This window comes from Hylaeus anthracinus, unplaced genomic scaffold (assembly GCF_026225885.1).
Source record: "Hylaeus anthracinus isolate JK02 unplaced genomic scaffold, UHH_iyHylAnth1.0_haploid 5, whole genome shotgun sequence".
Taxonomy (NCBI): domain Eukaryota; kingdom Metazoa; phylum Arthropoda; class Insecta; order Hymenoptera; family Colletidae; genus Hylaeus; species Hylaeus anthracinus.
Genome location: NW_026535322.1, coordinates 3,399,006 through 3,420,741, shown reverse-complemented (window position 1 = coordinate 3,420,741; position 21,736 = coordinate 3,399,006). Strand labels below are relative to the sequence as shown.

The 21,736-nt window shown below is 41.9% G+C and overlaps 3 protein-coding genes across 8 annotated transcripts in view; 1 reads left to right on the top strand and 2 right to left on the bottom strand.

The window, feature by feature from the left end:
• The window catches only part of LOC128895799 (uncharacterized), a 193,110-nt gene that overhangs the window by 51,242 nt on the left and 120,132 nt on the right, over nt 1-21,736 (bottom strand). The gene's annotated exons all lie outside the window — the stretch shown is intronic.
• Nucleotides 80-2,932, top strand: LOC128895322 (galactosylgalactosylxylosylprotein 3-beta-glucuronosyltransferase I). The gene is made up of 5 exons (XM_054157824.1): nt 80-426; nt 1,117-1,176; nt 1,263-1,759; nt 1,959-2,255; nt 2,350-2,932. The coding sequence occupies exons 1-5, from the start codon at nt 222-224 to the stop codon at nt 2,446-2,448; spliced, it is 1,158 nt and encodes a 385-aa protein (XP_054013799.1). The 5' UTR covers nt 80-221; the 3' UTR covers nt 2,449-2,932.
• LOC128895317 (fasciclin-2) overlaps nt 3,280-21,736 on the bottom strand; it is a 107,075-nt gene continuing 88,618 nt past the window's right edge. For 4 of the 6 annotated variants that reach the window (XM_054157814.1, XM_054157815.1, XM_054157812.1 and 1 more), the window contains 4 exons: nt 8,605-8,730; nt 8,209-8,278; nt 7,242-7,367; nt 3,280-6,015 (listed from right to left, as the gene is read on the bottom strand). In XM_054157814.1, coding sequence (XP_054013789.1) covers nt 5,874-6,015; nt 7,242-7,367; nt 8,209-8,278; nt 8,605-8,730 — 464 coding nt within the window. In that variant the 3' untranslated portion in view covers nt 3,280-5,873. Of the gene's footprint in view, nt 6,016-7,241; nt 7,368-8,208; nt 8,279-8,604; nt 8,731-11,803; nt 20,929-21,736 lie in introns of those variants that run through there. The other 2 variants (XM_054157816.1, XM_054157817.1) reach the window with 2 other exon arrangements.

Genomic DNA, 21,736 nt, shown 5'->3' with positions numbered 1-21,736 from the left:
ACACTAAACGTACTAGTTGAAAAAAGATTCTAACCTAACTATACTTGTAACAAATAAATGGAAACAACACAATTTCACTTACTCTGCATCGACCTGTAATTGAACTCCATTGATAATGCAGTGTCAATTCATGATTATCTTCCTATTGACACGCAATATCGTGTAGTAGAGCTCCTCGAAGCGTCCTTGAGTTTGAGGTCAACTTCCATCGCCATTCTCCTATGAAAAGCTCCGACTTGCTGGAACGAAGAACAGTCGGCATCGCAGAGCCATGTCATGGCGCGACAACCATGACAGCAAGTGCAGCAAGTGTGTTACTCATCGACGAATCGGACAGTAAACTTAATATGTGGGGTGGTTTACGGTGCAATCGAATCTTCCTAATATTGTTCCTGATTCATATAATAGCATTTCAAACTTACGTATGTAAGTATTCATTTACCACTGTGTATTTTCCATTCACATCTTGCGTCGTAGGTCGATTCGGTTTACGCATGTGAACGCGTTTGAGCATGAGGCATGTCACAGATTGTGTCATAGGTTCTGTTTCTAAATGCATTTTTTCATGCAATTTAGGAATATTTCAATTGTTCCAATGAAATTATTGAATTAGCAGCAACAAATATGGAATTTCGTCTTTGTTTACTCTTCGGTATCCAGTTAATTAAATAACGTAAACAATGTATGTTTCTTGGCCTTTAAAGAGCATGCGTTTATTTGAACTTATTTTGACGTTTCGACCGCATGAGTTTGGTTCCCTTCGAAAAATTGATATAATAATAATATTGGATCAGATAAATTGTGAAAAATTAATCAGACTTAAAATTAAATAAAGCAATAAGGGAAATTAAAAATAGGTAATGACGTGGTCAATAGTACTTACTTAGAAAATGAACATAAATGAGGAACTTATGTGTAGAAAAATAGGATGCTGGATTTTTGGTTAGGTTTATGTAGCGAAGCAATTCCTGAGTGATTAAAGCATTTCATGATGTGTTCACCTAACTCAGATTTAAAAGAAAAATAGAATTGTCAAAATAGGAGCAAAATGTAAAATATTAGATATAATTATCTAAAAACAAAAGTCTTATCTTTATTATTATTTTTTTCTTTCAGATTATCAGGAGCAATGCAAATGGCAGGAAGTAAAAGAGAATTTGATGTCGATAATGACAGGTACAGAACTTTATTGTAGAACAGGTTACACCATATTTCTTGCATTACAGTTGACTCATCCGTTTACTTCTTCTTCCCTTCAACAGAAAGGCAGGAATTGTGGAGCGAGTTGGAGTTGTTAGTGAACAAGGAGCAGGATGTATACAAACTCATAATAAAGTTGCTGGAAGGGCAGGGTGTGCATGGAGTTAACAGGACCCAGGAACTCGCAGATAAGCCCATAATCTATGCTGTTACACCTACTTTTGCTAGGCCTGTACAAAAAGCAGAGTTGACTAGGCTAGCGCAGACATTCCTACATATACCTAACTTCCACTGGATCCTCGTCGAGGACTCGGTGAAAAAGACGAAACTCGTCACGCAATTTTTACAAAACAGTGGTTTGAGGTATACCCACCTCGCTGTGGCAACCCCGCTCAATTACAAGTTAGGGCGAACCGATCCGAACTGGAAGAAACCACGTGGCGTCGAGCAACGAAACGCAGCGCTCAACTGGCTTCGAGATAATTTGAAATTAACCGATAAAGGGATCGTGTACTTCGCTGACGACGACAATACGTATTCGGTGAAGCTGTTTCATGAGGTGAATCGCATTTGTTTGAGCCATTACTAAAAATACTGCTTAGTTCTCCAAAGTACTTATACGAGAGGCTTCGAGTCTAGCCCGCCTGACTTTGAACCAACTTTCAAGCTTCTTGATTTTATCACTAGACAATCGTTATTAATATCCCGTAGCAAATGATCGGTCGAGTCACGGAAACGTTACCCAACACCTGTTGCAGATGGAGAAGGTTCGGAAGGTCGGCGTGTGGCCGGTCGGTCTGGTCGGTGGTTTAATGGTGGAGAAACCAATGTGTGATAACATTACTAATAAGGTAATCGGTTTCAACGCGGTCTGGAAGCCGGATCGTCCATTTCCGTTGGACATGGCTGGATTCGCCATCAATCTGCGTCTTTTACTGGAGAACAAAGACGCGTTGTTTTCCTATGAAGTTGAAGGTGGTTATCAGGAGAGCGAGATCCTGAGACAGATCGTCACTAGGGACGAACTGGAGCCGCTAGCGGATCATTGCACAAAGGTATGTATTGGCTATGATCGCTCAACTCATTGCGATAAACAATATGTTTCAAATTAGTTTTGCTGGAATCTCTGCTTTCCACAATTTGTATCAGGTGTACGTCTGGCACACGCGCACAGAGCCACCGCAACTAAGCGTAGAACAGCTTTTGATAAAGAAAGGTAAACGCTCAAACATAGGTATCGAAGTGTGATAGCAACATCAAGCTTGACTAAAAGTTGGACTACTGCGTTTTGCGATCACGAAAGCTCGTGGTGGCGTAGACAAATGTCATCATAACTGTCTGAAAATGAGCGGAAAATAGCGAATTTTATATACGCTTTATATCATTCGTACTTGGCCATGTACCTACTCTTCATTGTGGTAAAATGCAGTGCCATAACGCGTAGTCGCTTATAGCGTATGTTCGACGAAAATACGGGTCTGATATTGGTTGATTTCGGGGTTAAACAAACGCGTTGACATTACACGTACCATGGATCGGTACTATTACGGGTTTACTCCTAATCAACCCCCACGAATCTCTCTAATTAAGCGCTTTTTTTTTTACTTTCTATATTTCAGATACTATGAGATCTTTCTTTATACGATAATAAAACTTGCGAATGTATTTTTTAGTAAACTTGGAACGATAACGAACGTTTAAAGAAATAAAGTTATTTATAGAACGAACGAAACTGCGAAGAGAATCATTTGACCTTCAACCTTTGTTCTTTATCCTTTATTAGTCGAGTACGTTTCCTTGACGCGTACAGAAAAAGCATACATAAAAAATATGCCTTACACCTACGAACTTTAATAATATTCGTAATAGTTTTTTTTTTCTCTTTTCTTGTCTTTAAATTGGAAGATGCGCAGTAATACTTTTCGTGGGAAGCTACTTGGGTTACGGATTTTGGCAACGAATATAAAATAGCTAGATAAACGTGACCTCTCCTCCCCGTCGAATCGGTGAACGACTCGGCGAAGGCTTGAAATACTGTTATGTGACGATTACGAGACGAACAACTCGCCATTTTCTTTCTTTTCTCGTCGATATATATATTTTCTCGTGTATAATGTGTACTCGTTGACTTACAAGCTAATAAGTACTATATATTTGGCAAAACTCTGTGTTTACGGTACGTAAAAAAGCTACCGGTACAGAAAGCGTGTTCGCAACCTAGGAGACGTTGGTTTTGCTTCTAATTTGTATTCCTTATTTTTTATTCTTCCTTTTTAGATACAATTATCCCCTTCAACAAATATACACGCGATCAATGATCTTCTCGGTTACTTTCGTTAGTCTTTATTCTTCATTATATTTCTGCGAACCCACCTTCCGTACTTGCATACAACATCCTAAACTTACCGGACCCACCTAAACTTATCTCAAATAGTCCATCTTAATGATTAGGAAAAACGTTTACAAGCATTTACAAAAACTTATCACATTTTAACTGCGTTTTCTCGAAAAGCCATCTTAGACATTAGGACAGAACTGATATTTTTACGTTATCGAATATTATGTAATATTTATATATATATGGCAGCTTTCGATTGTTCTCTCTTTCCCTTACGTATTCTGAAACGATAATTCGAACATCCGTCAAGACAATTTGACAAGTGTCGCAACTCGCGCGGGTTTACTTAATTCGTTCGCCGAATATCGAAAGTGTCGCTGCTTTTGATTATACTATACATACATATTCAGAGAGACTTTTTAACGTAATGAACATACATCCGAGTAGATTGTCGCCACAGTCGGTGTATCGAGTAACCTCGTTCTGGGAACTCTCTTTCTAATTACCGTATCTTACAGTCCTTAGGTATACTGTTTCGGGATCGTCATCGATAGATCCGATCGCGACGACACGCTATCTTATCGACCAGAGTTCTGTCGCCATAGCCGCCCAATTTTCGTTCGGATTACTTTCGCACTTACACAGTAAACTAACGTAGGGTACATAAAGAAAGAAAAAAAAAAGGAAACACTAAGTAGTAAAAACATAAAAACGGAAAAACGGAGGCTAGACGGATTGGACTGTACTCGTACGCGACATTAATCTTTACATTGTATAAATGTACACGGTAAACTTATCACCATAAATTATCACGGACAAAAAAGAACATTTCACGACATCAAGTGTCTACCTTGAAGTAGAAAGAAACTCAACTAATCAACTATAATAACCGCGGAGGATCGCACGGTGCGCAACCAAATACGTCAGTCATGTTCGTGGCAGGCAAGAGTTACATTTAGTTCAGCCGAACGTTTAGTGTCATTTGTTTTTTTGTTTTCGTTTGTCATAAAATCGTCTCGTATCTACTGAAAGCGACGCGAGTGACCTGAGCTACTTGATAGTCGATGATAAACCGGTACGATTCGTTTTCATGAAATTTTACTCTTAAAGGAATCAGTCTTTGAACCAAGGTCGTGTAAACCACGAAATCGATAACCTGGCGTTTAGAATCGTGCCGAACGTTAAGAAAATGAAACGTGTCTGCGTCGTGGACCGTACAATACGGTTTCTAATCGAAACAACTCGCAGGAATTGGGGCTGTGGTGGAGATACAATTACCTTCAAAATGTATATATACAGAGCAGAGGCTGTCGCGAAATCCGCGAACCTCTTTTAAAGAGAGATAGAGATAGAGAGAGTCTGTTCTCACATTTTGTTTCATTTCTGCTACGCGAAAGCTGCTCTTAGATTCTTCAATTTCTAACTCTAGTTCGACGTAGCAGAAACGAGACGAAATTCGGGATTTCCTTAATTCCTTCGTGCTGGCGCGCACGATAATGGAGTACTACCCAGCGTACTAGACTGCGATTATCTAAGAGGGTGCCTCGAAGCAATGATCACTATTTATCGACCAACTTCTACCAATTTCGCGATCAATTTTGTACATTCCTCTTTCTCGTGCAAGCGATCTATCTAGCTCCTCCTCGCAATATTTCTCTAAGTTACATCGATAGATTTTTTTCTTTTTTCCTAGAACGATCCTCGAACGAGTCCGTTTCGTACCCGTTTCCCGCTGGATCGTGAATTACCGTTATTGTATTTCGTTATGCTTTGGCGATTACACTGTCGAGGGAGGGGGGAGGGGAAGTGGGAAGAAAGATTTACCTTTTTTTTTTCTTTTTTTTTTCTCTTAAGGCTTCCCACATCGTCTCAAAACAGCTACAACGCTATCGCGGTTGGTGTTCCGCGAAAAAATATGGTCAGAGAATTTTGTTAGAAATTTCGTAAACTGCGAACTTACCAATGCCAGAGTTACTTTTTCGTCCTGTCCTCGAGGAGAGAGGACAAACGAGAATGTTCGCGCGCATCGTCCTGTCGATCATTGGATATTTACCACGAGTAAAGCAGTCGAACGGTGTCTCACGTTCGCTCGATCGCCGTCAGATGGGGCGCGTTGCACCCCTAGGAACGAAGTTTCGCGGGAAATCCCCGGTAAAACACGAATTGTTTGAAGCCAACATAGGAGACCAGAGCGTCCCGACACCCGTGAAACCTCGTTCACCGCGTACTACGTGTACATTCCAAGATGTACGAGCTCTTTCGTAACGTTCGAGAACATTTTGGCCAGAAACAACGTTTCCACGGTGATTTACAATCTAGTACGCCGGAAGAATATCTAAACGGCCGAATCCTTGCCGACGAAACCGGTCTTCGAGACGGACCTCTTCCCGTCGAAGGTGATGGATGTCTCTCGACGCAGGCCAGAGTCGATTATCGGTGTGATCTTCTTTTCTTCCTTCAGCGGCTCCTTCTCGTCTCTAAAATGTTCCAATGCGCAAACAAGGTTAATCTTGGAGGGAAAAAACGTTTCATCGGCGGCATCGGTACGGTTAACTTCTATTACTGGGCATAAAAGAGCATGTCGAGAGATGCGGCGCGTGGTGCAACATCGATTAATATGCATAAGGCATGCCATCACTCGTTAGTATCGTGTGTATTTGCAACATTCGTAGATCTATTCTCGTGTGGTTCAACGAAACAGCGAGCAATGTACGGTGGGTCGCAAAATGTGCCACTTAACGAGATCCCTGAAAATCATCCGCTTCCAGAAATTTCTACTGAAACTATAATATAACCATAATGTATCCGCGCGTGAGATACATTACGAGTACCAATTTCACGAAACGACTGATTTTCAGCGGGTCTGTTGATTGACCTATTGCGATCCACCGTATTCAAGGATCTGAAAGAAGTCTGTAGCTTTGGAAGACATTCAAAGAAAGGAAGAAAACAGTGTTCAAGTTGTCGTTTGGACGTTTACGCATTCACACGTCTAAAAATTGTTTTCGGGGTTAGCGTCTACCCGATACTCTCGCGACTCAACGAGACCGAATCACCTACGTCCGTGGTCCACGGCCGAATGGAACGGGGTAAATTAGAGCGTGATGGTGGGTGTGCTACGTAGTTAACGAGCAATTAATATCACTTCAGAGTGTTGATATCTCATGCAGCATAGCCAAAGCACGGGCGAGAATAATGGCGACAGTTTTATGCAGAGCGCGTGAAGAGTGGATTGGAGGTAGACAGAGAGGAACAGATAAGCACTAAATGGAACTTAATAAGATGGTGACGTTCGTTGCACGAATTTGTACAACGTGCTCTCGTACGAAAAAGTGGTTGGCGGCGGGAAGAAAAGAAGAAGATGAGGTGGGACGGGTATAGTGAGACAGTAGAAATAAAATGAACAGGCAGCAACAAAAAATTCTTTCATGCTCGATTCCTGTTTCATCGACGAGTCCGTCGATCTGTTCCTTTCACATGGCATGATCGACGAGTGTGCGTTCCCAGGATGTTCACCAGGCAACGGGGAGCCGAGAAAAGAACAGAAATCATACGAGAAGGAGGGAGAAACAATCGGAGAGCATTAAATTAGAAACAAAAAGAATTTGGAAAAAAAAAAAATCATGCCAAGTAGAAAGCCGTGTCGGAGCCCCCTCGAGAGGGGCCATGCTTCTTACTGATTTCAGTTATGTATCTCTCTTACATGGCAGTGTGTTTGACCAATCTAATGGTATTTTTTCCACTACCCGAGTCTTGGATGGCCGTGACCCCGGCGACATTGGCCATTTTTTGGTCGCAATACGGCAATGGAAACCGCCAACCGTAAAGACTACCGGTAAAGAAAAAAAAAGAGAAAGATGCGAGAGGGTCAGAGTGTGTCCTAATGGCGGGCTAAGATTCTAACCAATTAACCACAGTCTAACCTCGGAACAGGTTACTACTTTTTTTTTCTTTTAATGAACGTTCCTTCGAATGTGAGAGGTGGAGGACAAAGGACAAATGAAAGTGTGGCAAAGGATGGACGGTTCCTGTTTATCGAACATATATATTTAAAAAAGTTTATACTGCTAATTGTAGACTTATAAACTAACAAGATTTATAAGCTAACAGGCAAATGATTTTATTTGAAAATTCCTCTATTTTTATAATTTCACACGGTTTACGGAAAATTTAATTAAATCTACTTTTCTATATGATGCCATTAATCTCCCCCTTTCATTTTACACCAAAATGTCCCTAGTTTTCCAAGGCAATTAGTCTCGGTAGTTGGATAATTTTAAATTACACAGTGTAGAGCACTGGAACAATTAAGATTAACAGTGTCAAAGAAATGAAGCAAATCTAGTATTCCAATAAACCGGCACCGGGTAATCCAAGGGACAGGAGTTTATCGAAATTTTCGCGTTCTAAACTAAGTTGTGTGTCAGGTTCCCGTGGAATTCGCGATTCGCGGATTCTTTCAATGGCTGAGAAGCAGAAAGATAGTGACCCAAAATCTGAACGAAGTTCGATGACACGGTAATGTAGCGCCAGACTTGCCAAAGCACAATGTAAAATAGATGTAATGTATATATATATATATATAGGAAAGTCGAATAAAATATCTAAAGATCGAAAGGGTGTTTTGTGTGTGTTGTCTGTTTAACGGGTTCGATTGAAATGAGTCTCACCTGCCCAACTTGGCGTCCTCCTCGTCCACTGGTTTCCGGCGAGACCGCTCGCAGACATAATATATAATTCCTGCAACAGAAATTTCATTTATTAATTTTAGCTCTAACAAGAAATTATTTCTCCAACAAATACGGAATTTCTGTTGCAACGTTTCGCGTTACAATTTCGAACGAAATTACAGGACCTTTCCAAATAACATTAATTTTACAATTTCAGACAAATTCGCGTTGCAACGCGCGCTACGCGCGTATTACAGTTTTCAAGCGAGATTACACAGCTGTTTCGAATAAATAATTTTGCAACTTTGGGTTAATTCACGGTTTCTGAGCAATTTTTAATAAACATAGAGTGCGTACAGAGGATACATTTGCGATATAAGTTCGTTATTTTCTCACCTGTTTTGTGAGCGCAACAGCAGATCACGTCGATGACGATAATGATGATGAACAGTACCGCGATCACGATACCGATTATGGCTGCGCTCGATATCAGGGGCCCTTTATGGTGAACCACGGTGGTGTCTATGAAGAAAGAACAAGAACAGTGTATCAGATATAAGTGTCGCGGTGAATATTATATATTTCTTGCAATCCGTTAGTGCAAAAGCAGTACTTAACAATGTTTGGTGATGATAAGGGCAACATGGTTATTTTACACATAAATATGGAAACGTACTGGTAGGTTTCATATAATACAATTGATTAAACGCACAGAATTATTTTATTATTAACTTCGAATTTTATTAACGTCATTCGTGAAGCGTAATTACTTGAAGGTGTACGGGTACTTGAAAAGTTCGGGTGGTTTATAAAATGAGTTCTGTGTTATCCGTGAAAACTGAGAAAATAATTAACGAAGAAATAGCTGAAGTGTGCAGTACGATTTTATTTTAAATGCCGACTACTGAAATGTTTGGAACACTGACATTTGTTAGTCACTCGTATGATAATATCAGTGTGACATCTTTGGGAGACTCGTGAACAACATTAATTGTTTAAACCATTTTCTACGTGGAAAGAATGGATAGCTTTTCTCACGTTACATCCTGTTCGCTGTCCTCCTCGATTATTCCAATTCTGGGCAATTCTGGGAAAAAATTCTCCACCGATCCTCGGTTAATGATAACTCTTTTCAGCGAGGCACCACCGTCATCGCGTCCCTTCTAAGAAAAGTAGTACACTTTCGAGCACTCGCACACCTCTGGTAATTACGCGATTAGCAGAGTACTGTCATAATCCTTAAGTCGAACATTTCTCATACACCGTGTCACGATTGCGTTCCACGCAACGTGTATATACCCGGGGATCCAAGCATCACCAAACACGGTTACGCGGACGATATTAATTTTAGTCTCCTGAAAAGAAAACAAGATCGGCGGGGTGGTTCTGGGGATGTGCGAAAAATCCGTTTTCATCGAAGCGTAGACACGTAAAGAACCAAAAACCATAAAAGCAAACAACGTGTATACGAATCGGAAAGAATAGAGGAACAGAAACAAAAAGTAAGCGATCGTCGTAGACGAAGAAGCGGTAAAAAAGAAGCCGTGGTTAGAACGTGAAAAATTAGGGGAAAGAAAGTATCTGATGCAACGTACGAAGCGCGAAAAAAGTAGTTAGCGTACACAGAAGCGACAGAGGAGCTAACCTTCGTCTGCAGAGAGCAGATGAAGGGTGCCGAGAAAGCTCAAGGAAGGGGGACGAAAGCTCATTCGCTACCTTTCTCTCCCGATGGTTAGTCTTCTACGCATCGCTAATCTAAATGTGCTACCTTCACACAGAAAGCCTTTTCACTGATTGCCTCTTGCTCGCTCTCTCTCACTCTTTCTCACTTTCTCGCTCTCGCTCGCTCGCTCTTTTGCTTAAAGTCAACAGGGACTACTACGATATACTTAGCAAATTGTATGATACACATTACACCGGCCGTTTTCTTCTGATGTGCTGAGCATATTTACCGTTTTCTTTTGGAGCGTGTCCTATCTTGTCGAGTGTTTTCTCATATTTTTTTTCTTTTTTTTTTAAAAAATAGGTGAGACGGAAAATGAACGAGACGGCCGAGGGAGAAACCATCTCAAGTCGATGTGTCCGTTCCGCGTTTTTCGATTGGACCTTAACCCCTTCACGCTCGCGTCTGTGTTTTGATTGTCGCAAAAGAAAGTGGTGTTTTTGTATAAATGTAGTGTTTCGATGTAACATCCGTTGCGTAGGTTCTTAGTTGATCACTCTAGCCGTCGAAGTGGACGTTCGGTTGATGGTACCTTATCTTGCCAAGTATATTGCACGTTTAGTTCCCATTTAGGTCGTTACGTGTGTACCTTCTCTCGCTATTAGGTTCCTTTTCATCTTCAATTACAATTCAGACCGCTACTAAGTTTGTTTCGATCTTGAAGTATAACTTGGACCACTAGATGGCTAACTTCTCTCGAAAATAAACTTAATACGGACGAGGTAAACGCTGTACAATTTATGATACAAAAGTAACAGTATCCAAACAAAATAGAGTATGTAGAAATGAAAGTGCGAGTCATCCTTCCCATCGCCTTTAAGACTGACCTACGATTCACCCGCATTACTGGCAACGCTAATCCTAAGCTTCGATTTGGTGCGAATACAAAATTCATTCGTGAATAATGAACGCGTCAAGGGGTTAAGTCGCCCGCGATTAACGATCCGCGAGTCGCATATCCTCGTTAAACAACGCCGCGCCAGAAATTCTGGTCGTGATTAATTCTGCCAAGGATCATCCTCTCAAGTTGCAGCCCGTTTGATAATCTCGGCTCGAAATCGCGGCAGCGGATACGATTTGACGATGGCTTCTCCATCGACGGATTCATTGGTCTGATATTCCTTGAACACTCACATATATATTTCCGTACTCATATTTACAATAAGTGTTCCACGTGAGGGGGAACCGTTGCGTCCACCCGCTTCATAAATACGAATATTAGGCACTAAGGCTAGCACATGAATCCTTGCACGCGTGTAAATGCTATCTCTCCCTATATATATATAATTAAAATATACCACGTTCGCTACCCAGCGATGATTTCTTACTTTTATGTCTGTATAAACGAGTGAGACGTGAAGCCCAGACCAAACATTGGGTAAATTTGTATTTGGATAGAGATATTTAATGGAGGATACGAGGTAAATAGATTTTATATTTATAATCTGTTCGATTAAAGTTACCTATGCCTCATTGGAAGTTGCTCCGAACACGAACTTTTCTCGTTACTTTTTAACAGTGAAAATGAAAAAGTATCGTTAGCTGACACAATCACTCGTTTGCAATGAAATATTAACGAATTTTCTGGTTTTTGATGGATTGGCAGGCATCGGTACTACGACGTATCTTGACGAAATTTGAAAGTCGAATATAGTTACTGCAAACCTTGACAGACGGTTTTCCAATTGAATGGTGGTAGCGAACGTGACATACGTATATACGTTCGTACACATACATGTATATTGTATACAGACATAAGTGATGCTCGAGTACGTGTACTCGTCGGAAAATTACTCGCGGTAGAACGGCTTCGAACACGCCTAATTCCCCGCGTGTTCTCCTTTCTTTCGTGTATATTTTTTTGGTGTGTGTGTGTGTGTGTGTTTTTTTTTATTTCTCCATCTTGCCTCCCGTGAAAACCGAATGAAAGACGCAGCACGCGCTTTTGTGCTCGAGAGTTTCGCGCTTTCGTTTCTTACATTCCCATTCTCGTTAACTCGGGTACGCATCGCGGATGGTAATACGGTGAAAAAAACGAGAGAACGTATCCGTAAATTGTAGTGGCGATCATTATTCGCGTCGTCGTCAAGGGTAGAAGAAAAATGAGAAAAGTATGTCCTACTCGAGCGCTGCAATTGACAGGATCGTGCTTCCGCCATTTTACTTATTTAATACGACACGGACACGGATTCGTATCGTATCTAAACATGCTCAACTGGGTTGGTTCTTCGAAAAGGAAATTACCATTTTTAAATTCTAGGAGGAAAAGTGCAAACATAAAAATAAAAAAGTTATTTCGAGCCACTCCGATACTCTTCCTCCATTTTATAATTTTATCCATCACGCTACCACATTAGAATAAAATAAATTTCCACGCAATTAATGTTGCGATTTCTAATTAACAGTAAAAACCTTCGCATTATTGCTCCTACTATCATATCACGTGAAATTGATAATTTCCCTTTTCGTAGAGGACCAACGACTACCTTTGAGTGTACCTGACATGACTCCAGCGACACTGTGTTATTTAAACTATACGAGCACGATTAAAAATTATCCAAACCACTTATCCTCCTCATTATTACACCCTGTGTTACGTGGCCAGAGACGCTCTTCCAGGGAGCAGTCGACGAAGGGAAAATTATCCAGACGTGAAACGACGCGGAGGATTGAAAAACGACCCCGTCGATGGAGAAGGGAGGTAACGAACGAGAAAGCAGAAAAATTTCGGACGCGAAAATGGAAACGACCTGCGGGGGCGGTAACGAATGTTAAGGAACGATTCTACGCGCGTCAGGGAATTGTAGCGTTTGTAATTGTAGAACCGTCGGATGAGACAAAGAGAGAGGCAGACTTCTCTTTTGGCTTTTAGCGGGAATAACTAGCTGGTGAAAACGTAGTGCCCAACGTTAATGCTCGGAAATTTCGCGCTCCCTTTTAATTTTCTGTCATTTTTACCATTCACTGAGTTCTCTATTTTCATTCGACGATTCTGTACCGACGATGAGAACGAGAATGGACCGTGGAAAACAATTTTCCCGGCCGATGGAAAATGGCTTCCGTTGGAACTTGACGGGAATGCCTATTGTTCCTATTTGGACGTCATAGTCGAGGTGGATCGGGTTCGAAGTAAAGAAAATGACCTGGAATTCGTGAATCGAATCGAACTCACACCTCTCGCGAGCAGAAAATTGAAATGAAATTGTAGGGGATGAAAAGATCTTCGAAAATATATCTGCGAAACTATAATGGTAGCGGGCAAAAATTTTACTTTCATCTATTGTTTCGATGCCCTGCGATGTAGCGAACAAGACCAATCGAGTTCGACCGCTCCTTTTTTTGGAATACACCCGGTATGCACAAAAGAAGAAGGGTTTTGGCGCCAGTACCAAGAATTGAGGAAGGCCGTATAAACTCGTATACCATTTGAGGCACGATTGCGTTATCGCGCCTTATGGATGCACCAGGCTTGAAAAGTCGCGGTGAATGCTACACGTCCTCTTTCCCTTGCCTCCTATCCACGAAAATAGATTCACGGTTCTCAACATTGCACGCTGCACTTCATATCGCGAGCTACCGCGAACTCCAGTTCCCTCTTCGTGTCGTTCTTTCTCCCTCTGTTCTCCGGAACTGCGTCTTCTATTTATAACGGGGGGCTCTGTTTAGGATTCCTGGGATTGATCTTACGGTCATTAGCATCTTTGGTCCACGTTGCTGGACGAAGGCGTCCGGTACAGCGACTCTTATCAAACGGAAGTCGCGTTGGCTACCATAGGAGATATTGGCGTTAATTTTTTTGGTGACCTATCTTCTACGTATCGTGAATTAAAAATAATAGTATTGGATTACTCTAGTCCAGGAAAGTGTTTACCGAGTATCTGTCGTTAGATCCATGTACTGCTTTTATCCACTAGTATTTCAACAACAAATTCACGCTGTACCAATTGCACCGACGCTTTAGTCCAGGATTCTTAAGGAACGCGTCCGAGAAGCGAGCTAAGATGCACAGTGGCGCTTCCCTTCCAGCAGCTCATTTGCATCCCCCGCGGAATTATTCCGTCGGCGCTGGTTCCTGATCTCTCCCGATTCAGTTTCGCGGTGGAGTTCGTTTTAACTTGCAAAATTGCATCCCCCGCGCGAAATGGAGCGAGAGAGAAAGAGAGAGAGAGAGAGAGGTCCGAAGAAGAGAGCAGCTTGCACTTCGCGGAGTCTTGCTATTATAAGTTCCTGTACGACGACGAGACACCAGCCTCGAGAGTTTTAATTGCGTTAGAGGCGAACCATTATCCCGTAGTTTCAGCGATTAATCTCGAAATCTGCTTTCTATGGTCCTCGACCTTCCCTGGGACCCGATGTGCCCCGAGGCACCACAGACTGACGCGAATAGGCGGGGCAAAACAAACATGGCACTGTGCTGTGATAGTTTACCGTCCCCTGAGTATTCGACGCGGACAATCCATCGACAAATATTGTAATAAATATAGTTACTCGGGGTATACCATGGTATTTAGAACGAACTTCAGTGTTGGAATGGTTAAGTCTAATCCACATTCAACCTTTTAATGTAGTAAAGTAAAGCTCTGTTGACGTAGCTTAAATGGAGACGAATTTATGAGCTTTCAATTGTAGCCACGTTGCCCCCAAGTGCATCTTTCGACCGTCGAACGGTAGAAAATACTTTTACTTTTTTGCTCCGGCCTCGAGCAACGATTCCTGGCTCTCTGTGGTCCAGTCTTCATCAACGATCGCGCAATTTCACGTGAAACGTCCACGGTGACGCGGTGCGCGAAAAGAAAAAATTGAATAAAAAGAGAAACGAGAGGGTTCTCGCTGTCAGAGCGTTCCCCGGCGTCGATTCTCATCCCAAAGCGATTTAACTTCGACGAAATTGTATTAGGACACGGTTGAATCGAATCCCATTCTGACCAAGTCCCGTGGACGTTGCAGACGCGGTACAAATTAAGAGGGCTCGCTTCGACGGACGTGTTCCCTCTTCCCTCCCAGTCCCTGGCTCTCGTTCAAACGGGCTTCGCGAAGATCGATACGAGCAAGAAAAGGGTTCCACGTGGACAGAAACGATTTCGCGCGACGTTTCTGGGCTCGTTTTCGTCGCTGCCTCTCTTCTCGGGCTATTGTCTCGTAGGCGTGAAGCGTTTCGCGTCGACGAGCACGCTTTTCGGCCGATCCCTGCTCAAAGGCAGCCTCCAAGGAAACTACTCTCTCTTTCGCTCTCTCTTCGCTCTCCAATGGTTTCCGTGCACCCCCCTGACGTTCAACGGAAGTTCGTGCCCGACTTTACAGTGGCTGGGTAGCGACGTCGGGGTTTGGGGTGCCATTGTCAGTGATTTTGTAATTAAAGTACAGATTAAATACTATAGACACCTGATTCTCTTCTTATTATTTTCTATAGAAATCCGCATGGTGGAAAACTGGCATGAAAGGATGGATAGGTTTTTACACATAATTTAGCCAATAGATACAGTCGGTCCTATAAGTATTCATGTATAATAGAGCCAAGGTATGTATAAAAGTAGTACCACATAAAAAGAGAATCTGGTGTTTATGTATTCAATGGTTGGAATGTGACATATATTTCTGTTGGATATTCACGTTTACTTTGCATTTCATGTTGCCGAATTAACGCTTTGACTGCCACGGGTGACACGATCTTTAAACATACGAGTCTGTCGATCAATTATTCAAGACTTATACGTTTCATATTAAAAGGACAAACATTGAGAATTCCTAGATATGGAAAATTGACAGTCAACGTGTTAAACGAAATGAGAAACGAATCGTCATCTCATGTTGTATGTGTACGATAGTGGTGTTTGGTCTCCAAGATGGTCGCCTCCTTTCATGGCAGAATTAACATACATTGCGCGGTATTTACAGAGTCTAGACAGTATCAGGACGAATGGAAGCGTTCCCGAACCATTTTCCAATAAATATTTATTTTCCAATTCTTACAAACGCAACGTTGCATTACTCTAACGCCGACAGTAATCCTACGTTCCGTGGTTCACGCGATCGAAAAGACTTTTAAATTCCCATTTCCATCCTGACGGAGGAGGGCTCGAAACGAACTTTCCTGCTGCCTCCTTCGGAACCACGGAATTTTTTCATCGCACAGCGGAGGCTCTTCGGTTATCGACTACTTTCGATTCTGAACGATTTTTATGAGATTCCTTGGCTTACTGATTTTCTATAATATACATGATACACGCATTCCTCGCTCGTCGTGAACGAATCGTCGTCGATCGTTTAACGATAAAGCCATACTACGTTTGCATCTTTGTCCACAAGGCCGAGTCACAATATACACGAGACACAACTGTCTGGGTCGTTTACATGAATCTAAACGCGAGACTGGACGAGCGTTCAACACGCGACTGTTAACCTACGAAACGCTATTTATATTCGTAGAATATCGAGATTCTTGCATCACTCTGTCGCGGAAGGGCTGATGGATTGCACAGGGCGTAAAAAAACCTGGTGTAAAATTCACTTTTATCTTAAAATTCAACACTCAAAGATCAACACCCGACAGCCACCTCCTGCCTCCAGGTGACCTCACACGAAGATCGGTATGGACCGATCAGCATCCTTATTCTAAAGGTTCCACTCTAACCGAACACCCTTTCAGAGGGTACCTAGCCTATCAATTGCAAATTACAAACGCAACCTGGAAACCGTAACCCTCGGGATCCTCGACGATCACGATGACGCCCGTCGTCACGTGTCGAACGGTCGCGCAGCCTCGGTACTCACAATTTGCGCTACACCTAAACACACACGGACTCGTCTAAACGTTTACACCATACACATAAAACCGATCACGGAATCCTCTCGACACGGGTATACAAGAAAAGAAAAGTTACGGTGTTCTCGATGGAATGAAGAAGTCTCGCCCAACGAAACGCTGGCGAACGGCGCTAATTGGATACGCGAAAAGTGACGAGGGATGAAAAGGTGGAAAGGGAAAGGGTTGGGAGTGGAGTGAAACTGAAACGATACAAGCGCATGCCATGCGATATAATCTAACATCTAAGAAGAACCCAGGCAAGTGAGCGAAACGAGACGGATCGAAGTTCGACGAACCCGTCGCATTCGTTGGGACGATTGGCTCTCTGGGTTGGTCGATCGATTCGACGTTGACAAGTACGGGTTGCGTGATTTTGCTTCGTGTTATTATCTCACACGACGGAGTCGTCCGGAAACTTCGAGCCGTCGCGACGCCGGGAGCACCTATCGTCGGGTTTTCACGTCCCTAACGAAAATCAGCAACACTCGCGACGGATACCGATAATACTAATGGTAATGACGGTACGATGTACAATAGGTGATCAGTGTTCGATTCGAGATATAATATTAGTGACGCTAATGATGATGATAATAATAATGATAATAATAATAATAATAACAATAATAATAATAATAGTAATAATAATAATAATAATAATAATAATAATAATAATAATAATAATAACAATAATAATTATAGTAGACGGTAGCAGCAATGTACAGCAGGGACGGACATGTTCGAATCGTTTTTGTTATTGAGGAATGCTGGAGATATTGAATGTATATATCCAATGTTTATAACACGTACCTGGTATATTGTACTCTGTAGGAATCAAATATATATTCATGTGTATGTGGTATGAGTGTTGCGTTTGTTCTTCGTGTTTTGTATAATAGAAACTTATATGAGTATTATTCGTCAATTTTTTTGTAAGTCTTTCCGTAAGCAAATTTTGTGCGTACAAGTAAACGAACAACCAAACTTCCAGAAGTACAACCAAAGTATCCACGAAGGTTGTATAAATCTATAAATCGCTTACAAATAACGAACTATGTAAAGGTTTCGTAAAAAGTGTACAAAGTTTATAAATTTATAGAAAAAGTATTTTATCGTTCAGGTTGCTTCGAATCGTTCGACAGAGTACAAATTAGCGAGGTACACGTCGAATACTTTTCGCGATACAAAACACCGCCCATCCCTGTCGTGTACGCCGTAATAATATAATAATCGTAGCAGTAACGGTAAAAGTAATCGTAACGCTAACACTAATAATAGTAATAATAATAGTAATCGTAATCATAACACACATCATGCGCACTAAAACACGTATGGTCCAAGAGCTAATCAAGCAGGACTAACCGATGACTCAGTAATAAAACTTTAACCCCAAATAACGAAAGTTGCAAAAAAAAAAAAAAAAAAAAAAAAAATTTTTTTTTTTAAAAAAAAAAAAAAAAAAAAAAAAACAAAAAAAAATATAACACAACGCACAAAAAGTAGACAAGAAGAGAGAAAAAAAATCGTATGCGATCGGCCGAAGTGAACCCAAAAAAAAAAATAAAAGAATTAATAATACTAAACACTAATTGATGCGCAATCTATAATATGGTTAAATCGGCGTGCTCCCCCGTTCGTGCAGATATCGCTCTCTCCGAGATCCTCTCGCTACCCTCGGGGATCGTGTCACGTGGAATCTTATCCTCGCGAGCAAACAGCGGGTTTCGCGTTGAACACGAGAAGCGTTGATTTAAGTATCTGCGGTTCTTTGGCTCTAAACGCGTCGCGGATGTCGAGACGTGTCCGCGAACGTCGACTCGCGCCCGAAAGAAAACGAGAATCGATTGCGGACCCGCGGGCAGGGCACCCTGCACGGGCCTCAGGGCTGTCCAAGCTCGGACGAAAACGGATTTTCTCGCGGAATGGGAAAATTCGAGGTGTGTCGGATTCAAAACGATGATTCTTAACCTTTCGAGACTCGCGTGGACAATTTAGAAGGAGAATCTGGGTTCGCTGCACGAGTTACACCCAACATAATTGGACATTTCTCTTTCAAAATTGTGCATCTTTTATCAAATAGAATCTAATCTGATCTATCGACGAACGCCGTGATCTCAGTGGTTAAGAATCACTGTTTTAAGGGGTTACGATGGGATGATCGGCTGAAAAATTAGCTAGATTTTGGAAATTGTATTTGCAGATGGGTATGCAATTTTATGAAATGTTCGTCTACTACCTTGAACTGTTATATATACTATATTATAATATTGCTTCTCGACCAGTCCAGGCAAAAGTGAACTCCACGGTACTCCACACAATTGCCTACAACTTTTGAACGAATCAAAATTTTCTATCAAAATTTCGTAGGTTTGCAGTTTACTATGTTCGCTTCTTGTTAATAGGTAGACATTCCATAAAATTCCAACCTCGACTTCAAACATAATTTCTAAAAGGTACCATATTTTCCAACCCCTCGTTTCCGATCTCCTCTGGATGCGCGCGGTGTGTTCTCCATCGTCACGAGATCGGACCGCGTGAAAATTTCCCTCCAAAAATATTTGTACTTCCGCCACAGTGGCGCGAGGTCGGGAAATTCCCTCGGAATTAATACAGAAGTCTCCGAACCTCGTCTCTTGCACCCTCCCTCGAGAACAGAAATTGTACGCGCGTTCCACCCTCATCGTCGTCGATAGGTCGACGACGCACTCTCCGCGTTTCTAGCACTACGCATTTGGCAAATTCAAGGCAGTAAGTATTAGGCCCGCGAAGCCTCTCACTGTACGCTAAAATGGATCATTGGCTGTCGAGGAGAACGCCTCCGAGGCGATCGCCCGCCTCAAACGATACTCTATCCACGCCTGGGCTAATTTTATTTCAGATAGAAACGGGAAATAACTACCAAAAATAATATTTTAATCGATTTATTGGAATTGGATGTTCAGAGACCTCGCAGAGATGAAGCTCTGGAAGTTATGAGAGTCGAGACGCTATCGTACGTGGCGCTAGCGTCGCGTCCCTTGTAACTTCCAGAGTTTTTCCTCCCGAAATACTGATATATTCTACAGACCGGACTTGGCCACTTCTGATCCAACTACACAGACAGAACCACTTGAACCGAGTCCACTCCTCGGAGGAATTCCCCTCCCCCACCAATGATAATCGTACAACAACGAACTCCTCGAATGGAAGCACATTATCATACAAAAAGGGAAGAACAGCATCGCCATCGAGCCGCGCGTCAACGAAAACGGAGGCTCGTTCGCGACGATCCGAATCGCCGTCGTCCGTTTTTCTCGCGATCGAATACGCGACGAATCGACGATGTTAAATATAATTCTGGTACTGGTGTTCGAACGTTGTTCCTTTCACGCTCGCTCGTCTTTTCCTGCGAAGACGTTGTCGACCTGATCGACTCGACCATCCGCGGTCAGATCAACTCTGAACACGCGCGAATCATCGAAAGAACCAGCAAGTGCTTGTTCTTGGCGTGAATACGAGAACAAACGTAAGAAAGAAAAAAAAAAAGAAAAATAAAGAAAACGTACCAGTACGTTTGCTAACGGTGAGCAGTTTTCAACAAGGTACCATTTATATAAATACACATCTCGCTCCGGGTTTTCGTCTCACTTCTCTTTCTCACTAGTTTTACACGAACCCACTTATCCTCTAAACGAGAGAGAAAAAAAAAAGCGTTCTCTTCACCTCAGGAATGTTGTGCACCGGTCTAGAAGCGAGCACCCCCTCGCTTCACAATCGTGAACCGCGCGGTGTACGATTGTTCGCCGATTTCTTTATTTTCACGCGACGCGCGATCTGGACGATAACGCGTCGTAATCAGGCAAAAAACTCGATGTACACGGAGAAAACTTATACACACGAGAAGTGTTCGTTTCTTTTTTTTTTTTTTTTTTTTTATCGTCCATCGTGCTCGTGTGTGTCTCTGGTGTACTCCCCCGGAAACGTATGATTCGCATAATACCACTTCTAACGTGTACATTTAAACGGAAAGATAAGAGGCGCGAACAGTTCGTTCATGTGTTTTCTCGTTTCTTTCTTTCTTTCTTTTTTTTGCTTTTTCTGTTTTAAATGGCTAGGGATAGAATCGTTATTGCTGTAGCAATGGCGGTCACGGCGAGCTTGGGAGTACCTCCAGCGGAAGTAATTATATTGTAGTCCAGATTGAGGCCCGTAGATTCTGAATGATAAAAAGTGACTTGTAGAAAGGATCGTTTTATGTGTCACGAACATGGTTGAAAGGGGGAGAGGTATCTAATGCCTAATTGATATGCCCATCGAGTGGCTAACGGGACAGTTCGTCTAAATCGCTTTTGTCTACAAGGGTCAAGGGGACTGAGGAATCTCTGGTTACCAAGGACGGCTAAGGCTGGGTCGTTTCGTTAGAAATTTTTTACTAAATGATTCGAAATGAATGATTTCTTCAATGAATTTATACAATATCGGAGATGGTATCTATAGACTCAATTCTCCCATGGAAATTTTTCTACTTTTGTGTACTAGATACGAAAAAAAAGTAAAACACGTAGAATCGTTTCTTCTTCTAGTGTACCACTATGAAACACCTTCTAGTGTATTTAGTATAACTGCTAACTTGTTCTCACTCGACGTAATTATTATCTGAAGTTCGGGTCCTGAAAGACCCAGCCTTAGATTCATCGACAAATCGACAACGCAACCGAACACATCGGAATACCTCAATGACCCTTTTCCCTCCTCCTTGAGTGAACAAAACAGAGGCGAAGTAATTAAACGGTCTCTCTCATCAAGTAAAAAAAAAAAAAAAAATAAAAAAAATATATAAATACGTATTTAAAAAAAAAAACAGAATGTCAATCGGTGCAATAGCCTCGTGCACATATATATATAATATATATGATTTGAAAGAGAATTACGATACGATTTGAAAAAGGGCACTAATATCGACACCGAATATGTCGCTGAAGATGAGAGGAAAAATAAAACGAATTACGGCAAATGAAACACCG

Coding starts and splice junctions, on each gene's coding strand:
- LOC128895322 (XM_054157824.1), top strand. CDS start 222: ATGAAAAGCTCCGACTTGCTGGAACGAAGAACAGTCGGCATCGCAGAG. Junction 1,177..1,262: donor TTTGATGTCGATAATGACAG/GTACAGAACTTT, acceptor TCCCTTCAACAG/AAAGGCAGGAATTGTGGAGC. Junction 1,760..1,958: donor CGGTGAAGCTGTTTCATGAG/GTGAATCGCATT, acceptor CACCTGTTGCAG/ATGGAGAAGGTTCGGAAGGT.